Genomic DNA, 22,654 nt, shown 5'->3' with positions numbered 1-22,654 from the left:
CTGCACGGTGCAGAAGCCAGTAGGGATCCTGCCAACCCTGCTGCACAGTGCCACCAACCATACAGTCAATGGCCTGGTTAGTGGTGCTCTCACTGATTCATGAGATGTTCCTTGACTGCTTACTTTGCATAAGAGCCTTGGTGTGGGATCTTGTCAAAGGTCCCTTGTTTGGACAACTGGTCTAAAAATAATGTGGAGGAGGGCAGGTAGCTTGCAGCTGGGAGGGGAAAGCTCCAGCCCCCCCCCCCCCCTTACTTGGTCAACTGTAGTGTTTAACACTACAGTTAACCGGTTAATCAATTAAATGGGATTTTACATCCTAGTGGACTGAACCATACTTTATACTCAATGGTTACAGACTAATGAAGAATTATTGCTTTTGTTTAACTTTAAAATGTATTTTTTCATGAAAAACTAACAATAGCAATAAATAGCACTCCTATGGAGTGTTTCACAAGATTTTTAAATTGGAGGTTTCTCTTCTGCAATGACAAGATATCTATTTCCTAGTGAAGACATTGGGATGCCTTAACTATGATCCCAAGTGTAAGAGCATTGATGATCTCAAAGTGTACCAAATACTATAGATCATTGATTAAAGAATGAATGAATGATTCGGCAAAACCTCTCTTTGCTGCACTGACACACTTCTGGAAGATGCTTCTTTGTGGAATGACATCACAGAGCCCAATTCTGGCATTTTTGTGTCAGCCTCTAGGGCATCCTTTGGTATTCTAAAAACTAATGGTGCAACCTCTGCTTAGAGCATTCACTTTTGATTTCCTCATTTCAAACAACACTTGGCAGGCACAAGTAGGCTGTGTCTAGACTGGCCAGTTTTTCTGGAAAATACACCGCTTTTCCGGAAAAACTTGCCAGCTGTTTAGACTGGCCGCTTGAATTTCCGCAAAAGCACTGACTTCCTACTGTAAGAAATCAGTGCTTCTTGCGGAAATACTATGCTGCTCCCGTTCAGGCAAAAGTCCCTTTTGCGCAAAACTTTTGCGCAAAAGGGCCAGTGTAGACAGTTCAGATTTGTTTTCCGCAAAAAAGCCCTGATGGCTAAAATGGCGATCGGGGCTTTTTTGCGCAAAAGCGCATCTAGATTGGCACGGACGCTTTTCTGCAAAAATTGCTTTTGCGGAAAAACATCCATGCCAATGTAGATGCTCTGTTCCGAAAATGCTTTTAATAGAAAACTTTTCCGTTAAAAGCATTTCCGGAAAATCATGCCAATCTAGACGCAGCCGTAGTGTAGATGAAGGTGCATTCTGTTTACCCATAGCTCATTTGGGGAATATGGAGCTTAGTTTAGATTATCCTTTTTTTACCATTATGACATTGGCAGACACAGTGAAGGTCCAGAAAAATGTTTAGATTGATAGGGAGGGGGCTTCTGTATAAGCAGAGAGTGCCAAGTAAGACAGGAGTGGTGCCAGTGCCACTGGGCAGTGGTATCAAAGCCAAACAACAGAGAAATAAAACCAGTGCCAAATGTACATGGAAGGTGAAAGAGGCAGTAACAATGCCAAGCAAGTGGAAAAGACGTCAATGCCAAGTATGTGGAGAGGGAGTGACACTGCAGTGCCAATTTAGGGGAAATTCATGTCAGAGCCAAATAATACAGTGCCAAGTGTGCTTTGGTGGGGGTTGAGGGGGGAGTGCAGTGATAAAGCCGGATTCATGCAGGATTCAGGAGAGGGGGCACTGCACCAGGGCCTAATGTCTGGGGCTGGAGCAGAGGACACAGAGCACACGGGGTTGTGGGAAAGAGGTGCAGCTGCAAGCCAAGGGTAAAGGTTGAAGAAAGTAGGTGAAGAGCCAGGCTGCAGCAGGGGGGTTGGGAGAAGGAAATGCCAGGGCCCAGCATGTGGGGCTGAGAGGGCAGTACCAAGGGCCCAGTTTTCAGGGTGTGAGGAAGTGCAGGGTGCATGTGGGGAGGGGAAGGAGGTAAAGTGCCAGGGCCCAGTGCATGGGGTTAGGATGTGCCAAGGCCCAGCAGGCACGGAGGGGGAAAGACAGTGCCAGGGCCCAGTGTGCAGGGTGAGAGAGAAGAAACGTCAGGGTGCAGCGTGCGTGTCTGTGGGGGGAAGTGTGCAGGAGAAAGGGGCACACAGCCAGGCCGAGCATGCAGGGGGAAGAGGGGAGGCACGGGGCGCAGTGCCCGGCCCAGGCGGGGAAGGAGCGCGGAGCCAGGCCAAGCGGGCAGGGACGGGGACCGCGCCCCGGCTGCCCCCTGTAGGGCCGGGCGGGCCCCGGCCGCTGCCCTGGAGGCGGCTCCGCGAAGTGAGTCAGCGCCAGCGAGCGAGGGGCGGGGAGGGCCGCTCTCGTGCGACTCCCCGGCGGAGGCGGGAGCGGCGTGTCCGGCTCAGACCCCTCCCTCGCTCGCCGCCTGCCTGCCAGTCTCTCTCGGGGACACCGGAGACGCCGCCAGCGGGCCCGCACCGCACGGGGCTTCCCCTCAACACTTGGGGGGGGGGGGGGGCGGCGTCGGCAAGATGGCGGGTAGGTACCAACCGCCTTCCCGCGCCCCCCTCCCCCAGCTGTGCATGGGCCGGGGCAGCGCCCCCTGTTCCGCCCGCGCCCTGCTGCGGGCGCGGCCCCCGTGCGTGTGGGGAGGGGGGGGCGGCTGTGGGGCGACGCGCGGGCCCCCGCCCCTGCGCGGGGAAGGGGCCGGGGGCGCGGCGAGGCTGCGGGCGCGGCTCATTGTGTCTCTCCCTAGATCTGTCGCTGCTGCAGGAGGACCTGTCGGAGGAGCTCGACGCGTGTGAGTAGCGCTGCCGCCGCCGCCGCCGGTCCCCCCACTGGGGCTGGGCTGAGGGGTGGCGAGCCCAGGGGCGGTGCCATCACCCTGGCCGCAGCCGGAAGCTCCGGGCGTGTCGGGGCCTTGTCCGAAGCCGGGGTGCAGCAGAGGGGAAGGAGGCGGGTGTCTGCCTCGGTGGGCAGGGGCGGGTGGCATCGCGCCCGCGGGCGGGCCGGCTGGGGTTGGCGGGGCTTTTTTTTTTTGCGGGGTGGTGTCTTCTTGGGCTCGATCCCGTGAGGAAATTGGCGAAAGCCCACGTTGCATTGTGGGAGGAGGCGGAGGCGGCGGCCATGCTCAGCTGCTCCTTCCCCACACGTGTGTGTGTGTGTGTGTGTGTGGGGGGGGGGCTCGGCAAACTTTTCCTGTGCCCACGTCTGCGTGGAGGCGGCGAAAAGGGGGAACGGGGACAAGCGGGAGCTGGGCTGATGACTTGTGGGGAGAGACAGTTGCTGCTGCTGCTGCCTGAGCTTTCTTGGCCTGTTGCGCTTTAAACTCAAAGGCGCGTTATCTTAGGACAATATTTGCAGGCAGGTTGTGTGTTGCACTTGTTTTAAGGCCGCGTGGTTGTTTGTCATGCTATGTCTGCAGCTGCTGGTTGGATATGCCACAAATTGGATGGCTAAATTTTTAAGCTTCTTAGGCTTTTGTGTTCAATGCATAAAGTTTTAGGGTACTTTTATGTGATGGTCGGTAGCTGTGGGAATAGAATTTTTCAGGACTGATGCTGTGTAGAAACTGAAGCTCTTTAAAGGGCCTAGGAGATACACAAAGGGCAGTGTTACTTTCTTGTGGTGGTGACATTGCACCAGAGACATGGAAAATGAGCTGACTTGCATGTATTTCTTTCTTAAATCTTTTTCCTCCATGGTAGTGTTGGTAAAGATAATAGTATCTGAGAGAGAATTAATCTTGTGTTATAGTTCTATAAAAGAAGCCTCAGTGTGCAATTTAGCATTAATAATGGATTGTATGCTCCTTTTTGTTTAAAACAACAATAAATGCAGTGACTTGAAGGCTATGAGAACAGCTGTGACTTTTGCACATGTGAGTTATGGAATGTAAAACGTAACCAACAGTAAAATAGTATGTACATGACTATTAGAAAACTCTCTGGTTAAAGTGTAGAGCTGGGAGTATTAAAACCAAGCTAACTCCAAGGTGGGGATAAAAGAATCCTTCAGATTTAGGCTTTAATCCTGTAACCTTTGTTGGCAAACCCATGGCCCTTTGCAGAGACCCATGGACTTAGAGTCCATACTGTCACAGGAGTCTGCCCACAAGAATCAGCTTTCAGGATTGGGTTCCTAGATGGTTGGAAATAAGCTTTTAAGAAATGGAAATGTTAGTAGAAATTTTTCTGTTTTTTTTTTCATCTTTCATGTAGAATTGCAGTTTTACAATCGCTGTAGAGTATTTGTGTAACAACATTTAAGCATTTTGTTCTGGTTTCTTTTCTTTCATTTTAAACTACTTTTCAAGAGAGAGTCTCTCTTGTAATGCTTAACAATTATTACAAACTATTAAGTTTAAAATACTAGATTTCGGATAGTATAAAAGGAATATCAATCAATGTGGGATATTCTTGTGAATAGTTAATAAATGTTTTAAGCTATTTTCTTTTCCCTTTAAAAAAAATGCAACCTTCTTGATTGCAAAGGACAAAGATTAAATAAGACATTGTAGGTCTCTTAAGAGGTAGCTAGAGAAGAATATTTATATACTTAACTACGCCACACATTTTAAATCTTTTCTCTGATACTTTCAAAGATAGATAAAAAATTATAGATTTGACTTTAAAAAGAAGACTCAAAGATCAGACAAGAGCTGTCTTAGAATTCTGAAGGAAGATTCAGACAATTAATAAAAATATTCAAGATCTTACTGAGCAAGAGGGAGGTTCTGATGTAGAGATCAATGGATCAGTGTTAGAGAATAACCAAGAAACTGGATGAAACTAGGGACATAAGTGACTAGTCAACTGCCCTATAAGGGTATGCTTATTGGGTAGTTGAGTAGTGACTTGCCTAGTGGCTCCCCCAACCCCTTGCTGCCTATATCAGAGAAAGGCAGCCGAGAGGGAGAGCAGGAGCTGGCTTAAAAAATGGTTCTCCCCCTCCCCGGTACCGTCTCTGCAAGGGGGCAGGGGTCGTAGAGGCAGGGTGGGGGACTGGTAGCAGGGGGTGGGGAGGGAAGGGGAGCTGGAAATCAGCTGGCGGCTCTTAGTACATTTAAAAGGCAGAGCTGCAGTGAGGTTAGTTTTTGGGACTGGGAGCTAATCCTGCTGTGGCTCAGCAGTTTCCCCCCTTATTGATTAATTGAGTAGTTGATGTAAATTCCATCAACTATTCGATTAGCTGATTAAATGCAATTTAACATCCATTGATGAAACCAGACTATACAATGTAATGTAGGAAAAAATTGTGCATGGTCAAGGGGACTAGATTAGATTATTTTAAAATTCGTTTACAGTTCTAACTTCTGTAGGTTTCAGTAGTTGTAACTTTGACTTGAATAGTGGGGTTATCCTTGATATTAACCAGAGGCATCCTGGAAAAACACAGGCACTCTGCACTGTGTACATTTGGTTAAAAGGCATTGTAGATAACCGTAGATTGCAATTCTTTGAACTTGTAGGCTACGTCTACACTGGCCCCTTTTCCGGAAGGGGCATGTTAATTTCACCTATCGTAGTAGGGAAATCCGCGGGGGATTTAAATATCCCCCGCGGCATTTAAATAAAAATGTCCGCCGCTTTTTTCCGGCTTTTAAAAAAGCCGGAAAAGAGCGTCTACACTGGCCCCGATCCTCCGGAAAAAGCGCCCTTTTCTGGAGGCTCTTATTCCTACTTCAAAGGGCGCTTTTTCCGGAGGATCGGGGCCAGTGTAGACGCTCTTTTCCGGCTTTTTTAAAAGCCGGAAAAAAGCGGCGGACATTTTTATTTAAATGCCGCGGGGGATATTTAAATCCCCCGCGGATTTCCCTACTACGATAGGTGAAATTAACATGCCCCTTCCGGAAAAGGGGCCAGTGTAGACGAGCCCGTAGTGCTTTGTAACACAGCTGCAAGCAACAGCTGTTCCAGTTAATTTACAAAACTTTTTTATGAATTAATTGTAACGTTGGGGATGAGGTCTTATGGTCTGGTATGCGTAAACTGGAATCTGCAATGGTTTACCCAAAACAGGACAGAAAGCTTTGATTGTAAAAGTTGTCCCAGTTCAACTGTATATATGTTGGAGTTGTCTTAACTCTATGATACTGTACATGGTTCTCATATTTAAAATACTCCAACGCCCCTTTTTCTAGCAACAGGCTAACTGGTTCTGAGACATGTTTCGGAAGACCCAGAATGCACTCCTACCTTCTTGGTCCTAAGAAGCCTATTACATGAATGCAGCCATATCGTTTTTCAAAAAAAATCTTGTTTTTAGACATGCTCAATTGTTGCAAGGATAAGTGAGACAAAATATTAATATAATTTATTATCTTTGTAGGAAACTGGCATAATTTATAGTTCACAGTTTTTCATAGAAGGCTGTAGCAGTGTGTAATAAATATCTGTTTGAAATGAGCTCAGACTGGGTCACCGGGATACAAAACTGCTGTACTTTTTGAAAATCTTTGATATTAGAGCAATAAAAAAAGTTTATTAAGGCGGCAAGTATGCAATGAAGAGTGCTTGAGGTTATAAAGAACTCAGTTGGATTTTAGAGACATGAACATACGTGATGATGGAACATGTGTAAATTAGGAGGTGACCAGTTAAACATCACATAGCTCATTAGTTGCTCTAATTTTGCCCTTTCAAGAAGAATGTGCTGCAAGTGTGAAATATTATTATTCCAAACTGGGAAACCTTTATTAATAATACGGTAATATTTCACTGAATATGGATACATAAGTTGATTATGGAATTAAAAATAGATATATTTAAGATGATTGGCACACCTGTTGTTGGTCATGTTAGAAACAGCAGAAGAAAGGGTGGAGGTTAGTGTACATCAGATTCCACAGTGTTAAAGCACTGTCAGATACAGTAAATCAAAATCAGAATATCTTTAAGGTAATAGTTTGGTAGAGGATTTATGCTGTGGTCTTTATTGAAGCTTCTTATAGGTATGTTTTTAATCCTTGAATTAAAATATTTAAAAATATGTCCACTTAAATAAAATCTTGCATTTCAATAAGTAGCTAGTATATTCCCTATGTCATCACATCTGCACATCAGATATTAAAAGTATTCTGGTTTTGATTTGTCACTGAAAATTGACTGCTGCGGGAGTTCATTAATGGACATATAAATCAAATGAAATGTTTCTAGTACGAAAAGAGACTAGCAAAGTTACTTTAGGATTAATGGATGTAGTGCTGATTGCTTATAGATGTAGGGAAAAATACAGACTCTTATTCAAAATATCAGAGGGAAAGTAGTCTTCAAAGAGCACATTTGATTAAAAAATATATGGACAAATAGTTTGTCTATGATGTAAGTTTAGAGCAGTGTTTCTCAACTTCTTTGATACCGAGGACTGGCTTGCTGCTTTCCTATATTTTGTCAATGAAATTTCAGGGAGATATGCCATTCCATTGACTGATCATTGAGAAACACTGGATTAGAGTATGGCTAATAGCCATGGGGCGGTGCCTTTCAAAAGATCTAATGTGATTCTAATGTCTGCATGTCTGTTTTTTAATAATAATTAGATGAAAGGGAAGTGTCTCAAGATACTAGTAATGAGATAATGGAGTCATTCACTCCTGAGTTACCAGTTTTGAATCAAGCCTCAGTAATGACTAAAAGTTTTACCATCTGGCTATTATATAAAATAAGGATTGGTCCTGCACCATGGGACATAGCTATGTATCTCAAGGGTGTGAAAAATCCACACCTGAGAAACATAGCTATGCCATGTAAAAAGGTGCTATATCAATGGAAGAATTAACCCATTGTCTTATTTACATCTTTCTGGGAGTTGAATTATTTATGCTGATGGGAGAGCCCCTCTGATCTCTGTAAGTAGTGCCTATGCTGAAGTGCTACAGGAGCACAGCTGCAACTACACACAGTGGTAGTTTAAATTTAGACATACCCTAAGTTGTTACTTCTGAGCTTTGTTTAAAGTAGATAGGTGTCCACATCACAGCTTGGACTAACTGGCATCTTTGAGCTTTGTCCACATTTGATTTTTAAAACAGTTTGCGATGTGTAGACCAGGTAAATCATGGTTTTTAGCTTGTGATAGCAGAAACAGTGTTTGTTTTGTGAACTTGTCAAATTCCTGTTTGACTGTGATCTTGTGAAGAGTCCTATATCAAGTCAATTGGCAACTGTGCATCAGTTGGTGGTATATTGGAGGGGCTTGTTCTCACTACAGGTTGTACCTCCCTTGTCCTGCCCCTTTGGGACCTGGCAGGTCCTGAACAAAGGGATTTGCTGAATGAGGGAAGACCCTCCTAACACAGCCTGTGTTGCACCTGCCTAGGACTCCAGCCAAGCCCTGGAGTCTCTGGGGCTGCTGAGGCTCCTAGGACTCTGTGGCCACTGCCAGCCCCCCACTAGTGCCCAGCAGCAGAGGCCAGAACTCCGTCTCTCAACATGGGGCTCCTGGCTGAGTCACACCTCTCCCATCCCCCTCTGCTCCTGCCCTGTGGCCCAACCTCCTTATAGCTGGAATCCATGTCCAGGAATGTCTGTGGTCCTGCTGGACTACAGAGTCCTGGTTAAGGGGGGTACAACCTGTAGTGCAACTTGTATTGCGTGTGTCTATTAGATAAGTAGAGTGTTGCCATCTCTTTGGTTTTCAAGCCAGCATCTGGTACAGTCATGGAAAACAAAGTTCAGTATAAATAATGTGTCTTTTTAATGTAAATTAACATTTGCCTTGTGTTTTTGGAAATCTAGAGACTAGTTTGGACAATGGAACTAAGGAGAGTACTGAAAAGCAAGTAAATAGCTTAAATAAGTAAACTGAAATAAATTTAACTATTCCTCTCAGTAGCTAAAAAGCCCTGTAAGATCATACTTAAGCAGTTTTTTCCAATGCACACATCCAAGAAGCTGTAATCAAAATGGTCATGCCATCTTTTTCTGGTTCATTGCTATGCCCGTGATGCGTGTGTTCTGAAAAGATGTATAATTAGAATCCTGAGTGTGAAATCATAATAACAATGTGATATCAGCTTTCAGCACTGCTGTCACATTGCTACCACACATGTACTACAAACTGGCATGATACAAGCACCGAATGTCGGTAAGTCATTGGAGTTCACCCTTACCTACTCCCTTTTTGGTATACATGGTATCAGTAGGACTTGCTTGCACTGAGGCCTCTTTGCTTTTCTATATTAGTTTCACTGCAGGGGAAGAGTTAACGAGGAATCCTTGAGTCCTGTGGTACTTTTAGCAGCTGTTTGTGTGCAAAGACCAGGAAATTTATTTTTTTAGTTTAATTTCACTACAGGTAGGACTCAATTGTTTTACTTGCCACTGGACATGTAGCTCTAATTCAATAGTGGAGAACCTCCAGGCCATGGCTTGCCTGGAACTGGCCCCCAAGGCTCAGCATTGGGGAGCCCATGTTGGCGCTCCAGCCCCCCGACAACCACCCACAGGGCTGGAGTGCACAAAATCTGCTAGCCTGCCCCCCTTCCCCGCCTCCCAGGCTCTGGTGTGCAAGGGAAATGTGGGAATTATTTTTCTCATTGTCAGCCAGTGGCTTCTCAGTTGTAAGTAGCCCCTGACTGATTTTTTTTCTGTGGGTCAGAGGCCCTCTGGTCCAAAAAAGGTTTCCCACTCCTGCACTAACCACTGCTTCTCCCTTATCCACAAGGCTTGATACCCTATGAAAGAAAGCTATTAGATTGGTTTGACATGATTTGTTCTTTACAAATCTATGCTGACTGCTACCTATTTCCTTATTATCTTCCAGATGTTCGCAGATGGATTCCTTAATTACTTGCTCCATTATCTTCCCTGGTACAGAAGTTAAACTGCTTGTCTGTAGTTTCCTGGGTTGTTCTTATTTCCCTTTTTATTGATGGGCACTATATTTGCCCATTTCCAGTCTTCTGGAATCTCTCCCAACTTCCATAATTTTTCGAAGATGATAGCAAAAGGCTCAGATACGTCCTCTATTAGCTCTTTGAGTATTCTAGGATGTATTTCATCAGGCCCTGTTGACTAGCAGACATCTGACTTTTTCTAAGTAATTTTTAACTTGTTCTTTTTTAATTTTAACTTCTAAACCTACCCCATTTCCACTAGCATTCACTATGAGTATGTCTACACTAGCCCCGTAGTTTGAACTAGGGAGGCTAATGTAGGCATTCAAAGTTGCAAATCAAGCCCGGGATTTAAATATCCCTCACTTGATTTGCATCTTCCCGGCCGGTCGCCATTTTTTAACTTTACAAGTCCGGACTAACTGCCTGGTGCTCGGCGGACGTAGCGTCCCAGCCACGCGCTAGTGGGGCAGCCCCTCCCGGGCTTTCTGCCGGGGCTGGAGCTGCTGCCTGCCCCCGTTCCAGTGCAGGCCGCTGCTGGCCCATCACACCCTTGAAAAAACTGCCAACTCTCTTCAGTTAATTTTCTTCTTAGTCTTGCTTCCCATGGGACCTTACCTACCAGCTCTCTTGAGTTTTTACCAAAATCTGCCTTCCTGAAATCCGTTGTCTCTATTTTGCTGTTCTTCCTTTTACCATTCCTTAGAATCATGAACTCTATGGCTACGTCTACACTGGCAGCTTCTTGCGGAAGAACAGCCGTACCTCTGCAAAACTTGCCAGCTATCTACACTGCACGAGCGTTTTTCCAGAAGTACATTTACAGTACAGCGTTGTAAACCTGGCTTCTTCTGGAAGAGTTGTTCCTCTCCCCACAAGGAATAAGCCTTCTTGTGCAAGAGCTCTTCCAGAAGAGGCCAGTGTAGACAGGTAACATGAATTTCTTGCGCAAGAAGCCCCTATGGTTAAAATGGCCATCAGAGCTTTCTTGCGCAAGAGAGCGTCTACACTGCCATGGATGCTCTTGCGCAAAAACACATCTCTTATGCAAAAGCACATGCCTGTGTAGACGCTCTCTTGTGGAAGAGTTTTTGCACAAGAAGCTACCAGTGTAGACCTAGCCTATGATTCCATGGTCACTTTTGCCCAAGCTGCCTTCCACTTCAAATTTCAACCAGTTCCTCCCTATTTGTTAAAGTCAGATCAAGAACAGCTTTCCCCCTTGTAGCTTTCTCCATCTTCTGAAATAAAAAATTGTCTCCATGCAGTCCGAGAATGTTTTGGATAATCTGTGCCCTGCTGTGTTGGTTTCTCAACAGATGTCTGGGTAGTTGAAGTCCCCCATCACGACCAAATCATGCGCTATGGATGATTTTGTTCGCTGTTTTTTAAAAAAGCCTCACCCACCTCTTCTGCCTGGATAGGTGGTCTGTAGTAGACCCATAGCATGACATCACCTTTGTTTTTTACCCCTTTTAACCTAACCCAGAGACTCTCAACAAATCTGTCTTCTGTGTCCATCTCCACCTCAGTCCAAGCGTATTAATTTTTAATATGTAAAGCAACACCTCCTCCCTTTTTTCCCTGCCTGTCCTTCCTGAGCAAGCTGTACCCTTCTATACCAATTCTGAGGCCGAGCTCCAAGTCTCAAGGGCCAGATCCAGGCAAGCTGTGTTAAACATTTTGTTTAACAAGTTTACTGATTAACCACAATTCTACATCTCTAGTTTGTGCTAGTAGTATTGCTGTGTAAAGCATCTCTGTGGTAGTACTTTGAGTTAGTATCAAGATACTGCTGTGGTTCTAGCTAATGCTTTATAGGAATGTTATGCTCATTTGGTATTTTATTTGGTTTTCAGTGCTTAGAGACCATACTTTTCAGTTTTCCTTGGATCAGTCTTCTGATTTTTGGCTCTGTCATGTCATTTGGAAGTTTTATAATGTGATTTGTTTTTCTAATGTAAAATCATGTAAATCATTCTAATAGTACAATTAAATAAAATATTACTTGTGTAATTTTGTTGCTCAGGTACTTTGTTGCAGCCTGTAACCAGAACAAATGTACATAGGAGTTTAAGACAAATATAGCAAGTTTCTCTACAGTAATTGAATAAAAATGACTACTTCTTATTGGATGTGTCTGTGGGAATTGCAGTAAGTGCACAGTAGACCATGAGAGTATTATTGGGTATATAATGGAAAATGACAGATATAAAGATTAGGCTCAAATCACATTGTCAGGAGTCCCGATACAGTAAAACTCCATTGGTCCGGCATCTGATGGTCCGGCACTCCTGATGGTCCGGCACCATCAGGAACCCGGAAGTGCTCCGGGCAGCCAGACCATTGGAGCTGCTCTGCCCCCGGCTTCCTCAAGTTAGCCGCTGGTCAGTTTTAGCAGCGGCTTACTTGGGGATGCCTGAGGCAGAGCAGCTGGGGTGCTGCTGGGTTGGTCCAGAAGCGCCGAGAATCAACGCTACCGGACCAATCTGGCAGCGCCCCAGCTGCTCTGCCCCCGGCATGCCCAAGTCAGCCGCTGCTGAAACTGACCAGATGTGGGCATATTATGGATTTACATTGAAGCAATATAGATTCCCAACATGGGTAGCTTTTTCTGTCTTTTAACCAGTTAGTGTTTTAGGAGAGGACCTTCCCTCTTATTCCATAACAGTTTACTTAACTTAAGAGCCTTTGGTGAGGTACCCTGTCAAAGGCTTTTTAAAAATCTAAGTACGTTATATCCACTGGATCACCCTGAGTCTTGTTTGCATGCCTGTTGATTCCCTTGAAAGAATTCTAATAGATTGAAGCATGATTTCCCTTTTATAAAACCAATGTTTATCACACTAGTGTGAAAGGGAGTGGAATTGAATAACAGCAAATGAAGGTTTGACCATAGTAAGGGTAGTTATATCTGTTAAAGTTTTATTCTAGCCAGTGCAGGGGCTGAGGAGTGAAGATGCTTGGTTCAACGTAGGCACCCCCAAGTCTGTACGCAGGTTCCTTGGTGAGCTTGTATTAGGGCCCTTAGCCCACGCTGAAGCCCATACAGCGACATCTTCGCTACCAATGTTATCTGAGCTAACTAGATTAAAGTTGGTGAGAGTGCTTTCCTACGTTACGATTACACGTTCGTTTGTTGTGAAGTTGTACTCCTAGAGGGTAGGAATTGTCAGCCATTGTAACAGGAAATGCAGAGGAAAAAAAGGCATGTTTGTACATGCATAGGTATGAATGGAAATTCAGGATAACTGGCAATACAAATGCTAAGCATGTTTTCCTGTTGTTGATGCTGAGTGTACCAGTAGGGTCTACTTAATAAATAGCTATAATCTGGAGTTGTGCCATAAATTGAGTATATAATGTAACTCTGAATCTCTAACCTGGCTGGTGGACTATAATTAAAAATAGAATTTGGCTCTCCTTTCAGAATAAGTATGAACTTTTCTTGGTACTTTTTAAACTGACAGTTATGACAGGTCCTTAATATGCTAATGCTTACATTTTAGTTTATGAATTGACACTAATTCAAACCACCTTTTCTTTGTAGGTACTGCTAAGGATTTAGCTTTTTAACATGATGGATCTTAACTGCTTCTCAAACATTATTTTCTCATACCTTTTGCACTCACCATTCACCTTGATTAGCTGTTGCTTGAAATCATTTAAATACTGATGTTATTGTCAGTTACAAGAAACACTCAATTGGTGTCAAGCCTTTGGGCAAAGTCTCACTTTATCGTAACTATGATTTAAGTGTGATGTGGATGTACAGAGATATAAATTAATTTGGTGTTCTTGAGTTTGGAATAGTAAGGTTTGGTCTACACTAAAAAATAAGTCATATCTATATGCTCAGAGGTGTGAAAAATTAATACTTCTGAGTAGTATAAGGTGGCCTAAGTTGGCTGTGTGACACATCCCCTCCATATTTGTGCACATAACATTAATTCTGCACATTGATGGTGTGGCACAAAAGTAGGGCTGAGGGGCTCAGGGCAAGAGCAGAGGGATGGAATGGGGAAGGCTCTGGCAGGAGTGGATGCTTTGGGGTAGGACTGGGGCCTTTGGGATGCAGGGTGCCTTGGGGCTGTGGTGGGGAGAGAGAAGTCCTCCGAGCCATATCTCTCTGCAGTAGCTTGAGGCCAGAAGTGGGGTCCCTCTTCCTAGCTGTGGAAGCTCCGGCAAGGCTTGGTCATGGGAAGGGAGGGAGAAAGGCACATTGTCCCCTGGCTGCAGTAAGTCCAGGCTGGGTCAGGGTCAAGACCCCAGCCTCTCCCCCAGCTGGGGTGGGAGGGAGTGCTGCAGCAGGGCTGGAGCTTGTAGAGAGAGATGTTGCTATCTGCCACAGCCCTGAGTTCCCTGCAGCACTTAATAGACAACTGAGGGAATTTAGCTTGAGGATGGTGTTAACCAGGTAGACTTTTAACAGGAGTACAGGATGGTAAGGTTAAGATGTTCTTGAGATGTGAATATGTACAGAGGGATGCTAGATGAGTGGGGAGGCAGTGCGGAGTTTGGGGGTATGGAATAAATGGATATATAGTGCCAGCTGTATTCTCCTTTGTTGAGCCTACCATAATGCACTTCACTTGTCTCCATTATTTCTAGAAGACATCTTTGCAACAGGTCATTCTTGGTGAAACTATAAATGACTTGTTGGTTCTTAAAAGCAGAACTGGGAGCTAGAGCTAGTTTGAAAATTTTTCCGCAGCTGGATTTTTCTCATGAAAAATACCCTTTTTGTAAAGCCATTTTTTATTCCACAAGAAAATTTAGTTTTTTTTTCAAATAAAGTTGATGTTTTTATGTTGGGAAAATTGAAATGATGGCTCTTGATAATTTCATCTTCTGCCAGTGAAACCGACAAAAACTTGTAGAAGTTTCCAGACATGGAGCCCTGGGTGTACTCTATCTCCTTGCTCCAGAGGAGCTGGAGGGACAGTCAGACACCATGCATTGGGTTGCCTGAGGCTGGGGACCCCAGTCATTCAGGGTTTGTGTCTCCAGGACAGTGCTACCCTTCTAAGACATCCAGGCCAGTTGCTACAGGGGTCTGAGCCTGGAATGGGCTCCCAAGCTCTGCAGCATCTGGCCAACTCCCCCATATGAACTGCCTCAGGTCAGGCACTCCAGGCTTTCCAAACTCTTCCATCAGTTCGCACCACCTCACCTCTCAGATCACGAGAGCCTCAATAGCTGCTGAATGAGATTGAAATTGACAAGAGCGTCAGTGCTGCTGTTGAGGGGAAATTGAAACAAATATAAATTTCATTAAGCGGCTTTAGGGGATCCTAGGGAGCAGATGTTTTGTTCTGAATGGTGATGAAATCTTACTTTAAAAACTAGATTTCCTGTGATTTGGCCAGCTGTACTGGAAACATATTTAAGACAACTTTGGGTACAAATAATCACATCATAAAAGTGCCTCTTTTGGCTATGTCTACACTACAGCATAGGTCCACGCAATTTATGTTGCTCAGGGGTGTTTATAAACCACTCCTCTGAGTGAGGTAAGTTACACCAATGTGGACAGCACTGATATAACTGTTGTCTCTCATAGAGGTGGTTTTATTTTGCAAACGAGAGTTTTCTGCCATCAGTATATAGCATCTTAACCAGATGTGCTACAGTACTATATGTAGATTATCCTTTTACTTCCTGCAAGGAGGACAAAATAGTAGGGACTTATCCAAGCTGCTGATGCCCTAGTTTGTGAGAAGCTGGAAACAGGTACAGTATTGCAGTTGGTGAAATCAGCCAACCATTCTTGGCAAAGTCCCCAGTATTTGTGGCAAATTAAAAATCTTAAAAACAAAACAAAAAGGAAAAAGTATTATATATTGAAATGTCTTTTACACTGTAGAATGGAGCATCTGTTTGAGGCAGTTTGGGAATTACAAAGACTCAGCTTTTTCAGCTGTATGGTTCCAAAACTGGAGACCCACATTTCAGTCAAGCAGTTCAGGGTAACTGCACCTATATTCCCCCTCCATGGTAAAGGCAAGGTACCATCTCTAAACTCCTGGCTGCTTAGCCATTAATTTTTGTGAGCAGTCTACCTTTCTCCTGACTCCTCTCCTCTCCTCCCCTCCCCCCAGATTGCACAGTTCCCAAGCTACACTGTGATTACCCCAGGAAGCCAGACTGCCTCAAGTGGCTAGCATCTGCTCTTTGATTTCTTTTCAAAGGCTGTAATAACTAATTCCTAGCAGTTCCAAGTCTTCACACAACTCTTCAAAGCCCACTAAGTTGTTTTCTGTAATTAGAAGTTCAAAACAGCTCAGAACTAGTGCAACCATGAATAGTTCAGACTTTTCTCTAAACAACTTGGGCCTTCGATCTTGGCCTCATGTGGAAGGCGGTCAGCAGATGAAGGCCTACTCCTCAGATCATTGCTACAAAAGGCTGAGTTTTTACATAACTGGAGGTGGGGAATATGCATTCACATCCCCTTACATATTTCCCAGGAAATCAACTTCACACATATTGTTCCAAAAAGCCATTCTTATATGTGCTGGTGTTCAGTATAGTCTTTTGATTATCCTATGATTACAAGGCATAACATTTCAATTTAATACAATGGATTCTGAAGTAGGGATGTGAAAGGTTAACTGGTAAGCATCACCCTTAACGGTCTCTTCCCTTCCCTCTGCTCATGCCCCTTTACTTGGTTAAACAGTTAGATAATGTTTAACCAGTTATCCAATTAAATGGGATTTTTCATCCCTATTCTGAAGATAGTTTAGGTTGTTTCACTAAGGTTTTCCAAGTGTATTGCAAAAAATTTACCTGTCAGAGGCTTTTTGTGGTGTTTAACTTGTCCGAAGATCACTTGTCATTGCTCATTTGTAGCCTCAAAATCCATCATTAATCAAATTCAGAAGAATTCAACTTAATCCCTTCAGCCATATCTTTCCATGTCATTGGGGCATTCTGATAGTTTTATTTATTTTTTTATTTCAGTTAAGAAAAAATACCCAGATCCCACTATCTGGGCATCCAAGCATCTGTTAAAAATATAAAGTATAATATAAAAGATTAGCAACTGTCTCCTAACTTAAACAGCCAGTCAGTAAGAGCTTGTCTACCCACCTGCTTTGTACGGATATCCCCAGGAAGCGAGATTGCTTTAGATTCAAATTTAGTTGAATCTGTAATGTGGACACAGTTATTCTGGTATGTATCTTATTTTCTGGTTGTCTAGATCTGAGGGTATGTCTACACTGGCAGATATAAAGCTCTGACAGTTGCAGCACTGCTCACAGAGGTCTGCAGGAAAACCACTGTTGTGTGTTCATACTCTTAGCTGCCAGTGTAAAAGCATAAACACACTTGCAGTGGCGTTTGGAGAGAGGTACTCTGGACAGCTAGCCCACAGAGCATCTCTTTCCCCTTCTGACACTGAGGCTTGTAGAAAGGTAAAGGAGGGTGGTGTGGGGCATCCTGAGTCCTGTCTCAGTGCCCTGTGATGCTTCATATCCCGGTAATCTCTGTGCTTCTTGTCTGTTTTTGGTGACATCTTTCAATGGCTTTTGTGATGTGCTCTCTGCCTTCTTGGTCTGCAAGAATGGATCCGGAACTGTTGAAGAAAATGCAGATAGGTCTCACTAACATATCACAAAGTCAAGTCAAGGCAGTCAAGTTATTCTTTAAAGTATGAAGTGAAGAAAAGGGGTCTGACATTGATCTTGCCACCCATAATGACTACAACACAAGATTGCTTGTGGTATTCCCAGAAGTGCTAACCACAAGCACTGAGAGGTAGGATCACATTATCATACAAGTTGGGACTGGGAAATGAGCTCGCCCCCACCATGCAGTGCAAGGATAAGAGAATGAGATCTGCAATGCCAATGGTGAAGCATGTGGCAATTGCAGTGTAGAAACTGACTACTCCAGACAGCTACTGATCAGTCACCAGTCAGTTTGGGGTGGGAAAGTTGACTATTGGACTTGTCGATGGAAGTGTGCAGGGTTATTAATCACATCTTACTCCAAAGGATTGTGACTCTGGGCAATGTGTGTGATGTGGATGGCTTTGCAAAAAAGGGCTTCCCTAACTGCAAAGAGGCAGTAGATGGCACCAGATCACCTAGCCTCCAAGAATATTAATCGGAAGGGCTATTTCTCCATGGTTCTGCAGGCACTTGTGGATCACCATGGATGTTTCACAGACATTAACATAGACTGATCTGGAAAGGTGCATGACACGAGCATCTTTTGGAACACAGGTCTTTTCAGAAAGCTGCAAGTCAGGACTTTCTTCCTGGACCCAGAGGATCACTATAGGGGAGGCTTAAATGTCCATTGTGATCCTGGGAGACCTTGCCTACCCCTTAATGCCACGGCTAATGAACCATACATGGGGTGCCCTGATAGCAGCAGGGAGCAGCTCAACAACAGGCGGAGCAAGTGCAGATTGACTATTGGGTGTGCTTTTGGCTGTTTAAAGGCCCACTGGTGATGTCTGTATGGGAAGCTGGACACCATTCCCATGCTTATAGTTTCATGCTGTACCCTCCATAATATTTGTGAAGGGAAGAGTGAAAGCTTCACATAAGGTTGGGCTGCTGAAGCTCAGCACCCAGGGACTGAATTTGAACAGCCAAAGACCAGGTCTATCGGGATAGCACAGCCTGGTGCTATAAAGATCAGGGATGCCTTGAGGCAGCAATTTGATGCTGAAAGCCAGTAGTATCTGTTGCCATGCACGGAAATGCAAGGGTTGTGCTACAGGTTGGACCTTCTCATCTGGCATCCTCGGGACCCCACCAGACTAGGGCTCCAGCCTTGCCCCACTGTTTCCCCGAGCCCCCTGTGGCTTTCTAGCTGCCACCGGCACCGCTGCTGCCAGGGAGTGGCACAGCCAGCACTCTGGAGCTTCTTGGCTCCATAGCTGGGACTGGAGCTCTGCAACCAGTTGGCTCCACGGTGAGGGCTCTGTGGCCCCAAGTGTGTCTGGGGTCATAGCTCCTGGAACACAGCCAGAACTCCACAGCTGCTGCTGGGGTCACAGCTCCCTGGCTGTGGCTAAAGCTCCACAGCTGCCACTGGGGCTAGAACTCCCTGCCATGCTGCCCACCTCCCCACACTGGGCTTATAGCTGAGTCGCCGGTACCACCTACCGCACTCCTGTCCTGCCTCCAGACCTCCCTGTTCCTGGGCTCAGTGGTCCAGGAATGTCCATGGTTGTGCTGGACCATGGATGTTGCTGGATCACAGAGTCCCGGTTAAGGGAGGAACAACATTAGTAGGGGACTGGGATTGCTCTGTACAATGCACTGATTAAAAAGTGTCTGTTGCTTTGGTTGGCTATACTTGCTTCCATTTAAAGGAATAAAGATTGCTTGCAAACCACAAAAATTAATTTATTAAAAAATAACAGTAGTACAGAGACACACTGATGTATTCTGTCACAGGCCAACTGCTTAATACATTTGTACTTTGTGGGATGGAGGAAGGGAACAGGTGAGTTTACAGACTTGTATATGCCCAGGTATCATATACAGCCTGGCTGTTTGGACTACACTGGATGGATGGGGATGTGAGTTGAGGGCAGTGGTAGAAGTCTGCAGAGCGAGAACAGGAATATGGGACAGGACCAGAGGGCAGTCACAGCACTGTAATACACAGGGCATCCACACTAGCAGTGCTGTAGCTCTAGTGCCAAAAGTATTACACTTCTCAAGGTGATTTTCCTGGAGCACAGCATTTATAGAGTTTGTGCACATATAGGCTGTGTCTACACTGGCCCCTTCTTCGGAATAGCCATGCTAATTTAGAACTTTGGAATAGGGAAATGCACGGGGGATTTAAATATCCCCTGTGGGATTTAAATAAACATGTCCGCCGCTTTTTTTCCGGCTTGGGGAAAAGCCGGAAAAGAGCGTCCAGACTGGCGCGAGCCTCCGGAATAAAGCCCTATTCCGGAGGATCTCTTATTCCTACTTTAACGCTAGGAAAATAATGACAAAGGCAAGGCAGTTTGTAGTTTTCACCTGTTAGCAGGACAAGTCCTTTTCTTCATTGGGGGATAGGAGCTGTTCCATCAGAAACCCTGTTTCAATCACCTCTGCCCTCCCCAGTTGCCTTTTTAGTTGCCCAAACAGAGGGTTGCTAAGTGATTTCCCTTTGTGCTGCAATTATTTGTTTATGTAACTGATCTTTCGCTGAACCCTCCTCATGAGTAGTTCAGTAACACTCCACCCAGTGTGACTTCATGTTTGCAGAGACCTGTCTTCTGTTCTCCTTCTACTGCAGTTCTGTCACCACCTTACCCTCCAGGCTTCTCAGCTGCTACTGCACTACATCTCCCCTACCCCACTGGTTCCCTGCTGCCTCTCTTCCTAAATCTTACTCTCCTTCCTTTTCCCAGGTTTCCCTTAAAATACTCATACAACTGACTCCCAGCTACTGTAGAATTTGGCCATTTTTTTTTCAGGATATTTGCAGCTCACCCTTCAACTTATATGTGTATTTTGTAGTCATTTCCCGTGGCAATTACAGAATGGCAGTTTATTAGAGAATGGATACAGAACTTTAGATATAAAGCAATTAGGGTTGAAAAATCCTGTTTAATTGATTAACCAGTTATACGTGATGTTTACCCAGTTAACTGATAAAAGGGAGACAAGCGGGGAGGTGGGGGCACTCCAGTCCAAGTGGGGCTGTAAAGGCCCCAGTGCAGCTGAGCTGGAGCGTGCCTCCCCCCTGCAGGTAGGGGATGCTTCAGATGGCCAGGGCAGCCACTGCCTGTGATATGCCTGGGCCAGCTGCAAATGGGCTGGGCTGGAGCAGCCCCTGCCTGCGACGAGGCAGGGAGCTGGCTCTAGTCCTCACTATTTAACCAGTTGACCTTTCACATCCCTAAAAGCAACATATTAATATGAGTTGCTAATATCACTCCCTTGAGATAACACTGTCATCTTATAGTATATAATAGTGTGGTATTTAAAGAAGGTACATTTTGAAAACGAAAATATGTAAAGATTCAATTCAGAAAAACATACATACATGCATGCATGTGGAATATTGAAAAGCAATTTTATGTCTGAAACAGTGTCAGAACTTGTAAGGAATGCCCGCATTGCAATTAAACACCCAGATGCCAGCTGACTCGGGCTTGTGGGGCTCAGAATAAGAGGTTGTTTACTTGTGGTGTAGACATTCAGGCTTGGGTTGCACCCAGAGTTCTGAGATGTTCCCATCTTGCAGTGTCCTAGAGTGCAGGATCCTCCCTAGTCTGATTGTCTACACAGCAGTTAAACAGCCCTTTTCACCAGTGTTTCTCAACCATTGGTGTGAGTACCCTTAGGGGTACTTGAGAGAAATCTGTGGGATATGGCAACACAACTGAAACTTGGAGAAAACTGAATTTTTGTTTTAAGTTTTACAGCACTTTATTATTTTTGTACTTTTTACACCCAAAAATTTAATCTCCTGCCCGGCTACGTTTAAGTTGTTTAAACAAATGTGTTGCAATAGTAGAAAAAAATTGTGTGCATCTGGAAACCTGTAGGTACTGGGGGTATTTACAGTTTTTTTTTTAAAGGGGGTACTTAAAAAAATAAAATAAAAAAAAGATTGAGATACACTGCTTTAGACTGTGTTCCATGAGCCCAAGTCAGCTGTCACTGGCCAACCAAAAGTTTGTAATTGCTATATTTTAAAAATATAGTTCTAGGCTGATGTATTAAGTTGTCAGCCTTGAAAATGTTAGATGGCAGAACTGAAATAGCCAGAAGTAGTTATACAGTGCTGTGGCTTCAGGCCTACAGTGGTAACCTTGGGTGTGTCTAGACTACAGGGTTTTGTTGACAAAAGTGGACTTTTGTCGACAAAACTATACCTGCCTCCACACTACCGCTGAGTTCTGTCGACAGAATTCAGCAGTTTTGTCGACGCTGGTAAACCTCATTTTACGAGGCATAACGCCTTCTGTCGACAGAGTTTCTTTGCGTCTACACTACCATGTCGACAAAGCAGCTTGCTTTGTCGACAGAACTCAATGTAGTCTAGACGCTCTCTGTCGACAGAAGCCTGTAGTCTAGATGTACCCCTTGTGACCTGGGATTCCTGCGGTTTTTAGGTAGAAAAGTAGTCTCATTTGAGCTCAGTGGAAATATTCGCATATGTAAAGATTACAGGCTTGGATCTTTGATCTGTTTTACTGAATCTTTAATTAACTTAGAGGAGTTATACATACTCAGAGACGTAGGCCACGTGTCTACTTATTGGAGGATCAATGCTCTGGTGATTGATCTTCTGGAGTTTGATTTAGCAAGTTTAATACACACCCGCTAAATTGAACACGGAGAGTGCCCTGGTTGGTGCTGGTACTGGTGGAAGTGTTTCTCTCATCGACCTCGTGTTTTGGAGGTAACACCAACTATGTTGTTGTAGTTGTGTACTTTAAGCCAACTTTCTGGGTATAGTGTAAACCTGGCCTTAGTAAAAGCTTCCATCCTTCTCACAGCTCCATACAGAACATCCCATGTACAGCACCACTGACTTCACTGAGGCTGCACGTGGATGCAAGTATGTGCCTGCATAGAGCTGATTCTCAGATTGAAGTATGCATGTATGTGTAATTATGTTTCAGAGGTGTATTTTCTACATAGATGTAGGTGCATTGGGAAATATTTTCTAAATTTGATCTTGGATTATAAATGTTACAGCAAGTATTGGAAGTTTATTTATGTTCTGAGCTTTCATTTCTGCACATTTTTATTTTTGTTTTGTGCTTTAATTTCATATTAGTCCAGATGCACACTGTCTGCAAAAACTACATCTGTCAATTATGGATTTTTATTTTACTGAGATATTAATCTAGATGTTTTTAAAAAG

General features: G+C 44.4%; 1 protein-coding gene across 9 annotated transcripts in view; it reads left to right on the top strand.

Annotated features, from left to right (window-relative positions):
• Nucleotides 1–2,165: 2,165 nt before the first annotated feature.
• The window catches only part of PPP4R1 (protein phosphatase 4 regulatory subunit 1), an 87,122-nt gene continuing 66,633 nt past the window's right edge, over nucleotides 2,166–22,654 (top strand). For 2 of the 9 annotated variants that reach the window (XM_075920980.1, XM_075920971.1), the window contains exons 1-2: nucleotides 2,167–2,505; nucleotides 2,723–2,767. Coding sequence is in view for 5 of the 9 variants with exons in the window: in XM_075920971.1 (XP_075777086.1) it covers nucleotides 2,499–2,505; nucleotides 2,723–2,767 (52 nt within the window). In the remaining 4 variants the exon portion in view is untranslated. The other 7 variants (XM_075920974.1, XM_075920979.1, XM_075920972.1 and 4 more) reach the window with 7 other exon arrangements.

The sequence above is a fragment of the Pelodiscus sinensis genome, chromosome 2 (assembly GCF_049634645.1).
Source record: "Pelodiscus sinensis isolate JC-2024 chromosome 2, ASM4963464v1, whole genome shotgun sequence".
NCBI classification, from domain to species: Eukaryota; Metazoa; Chordata; order Testudines; family Trionychidae; genus Pelodiscus; species Pelodiscus sinensis.
This window is presented reverse-complemented; position numbering and strand designations above follow the sequence as displayed.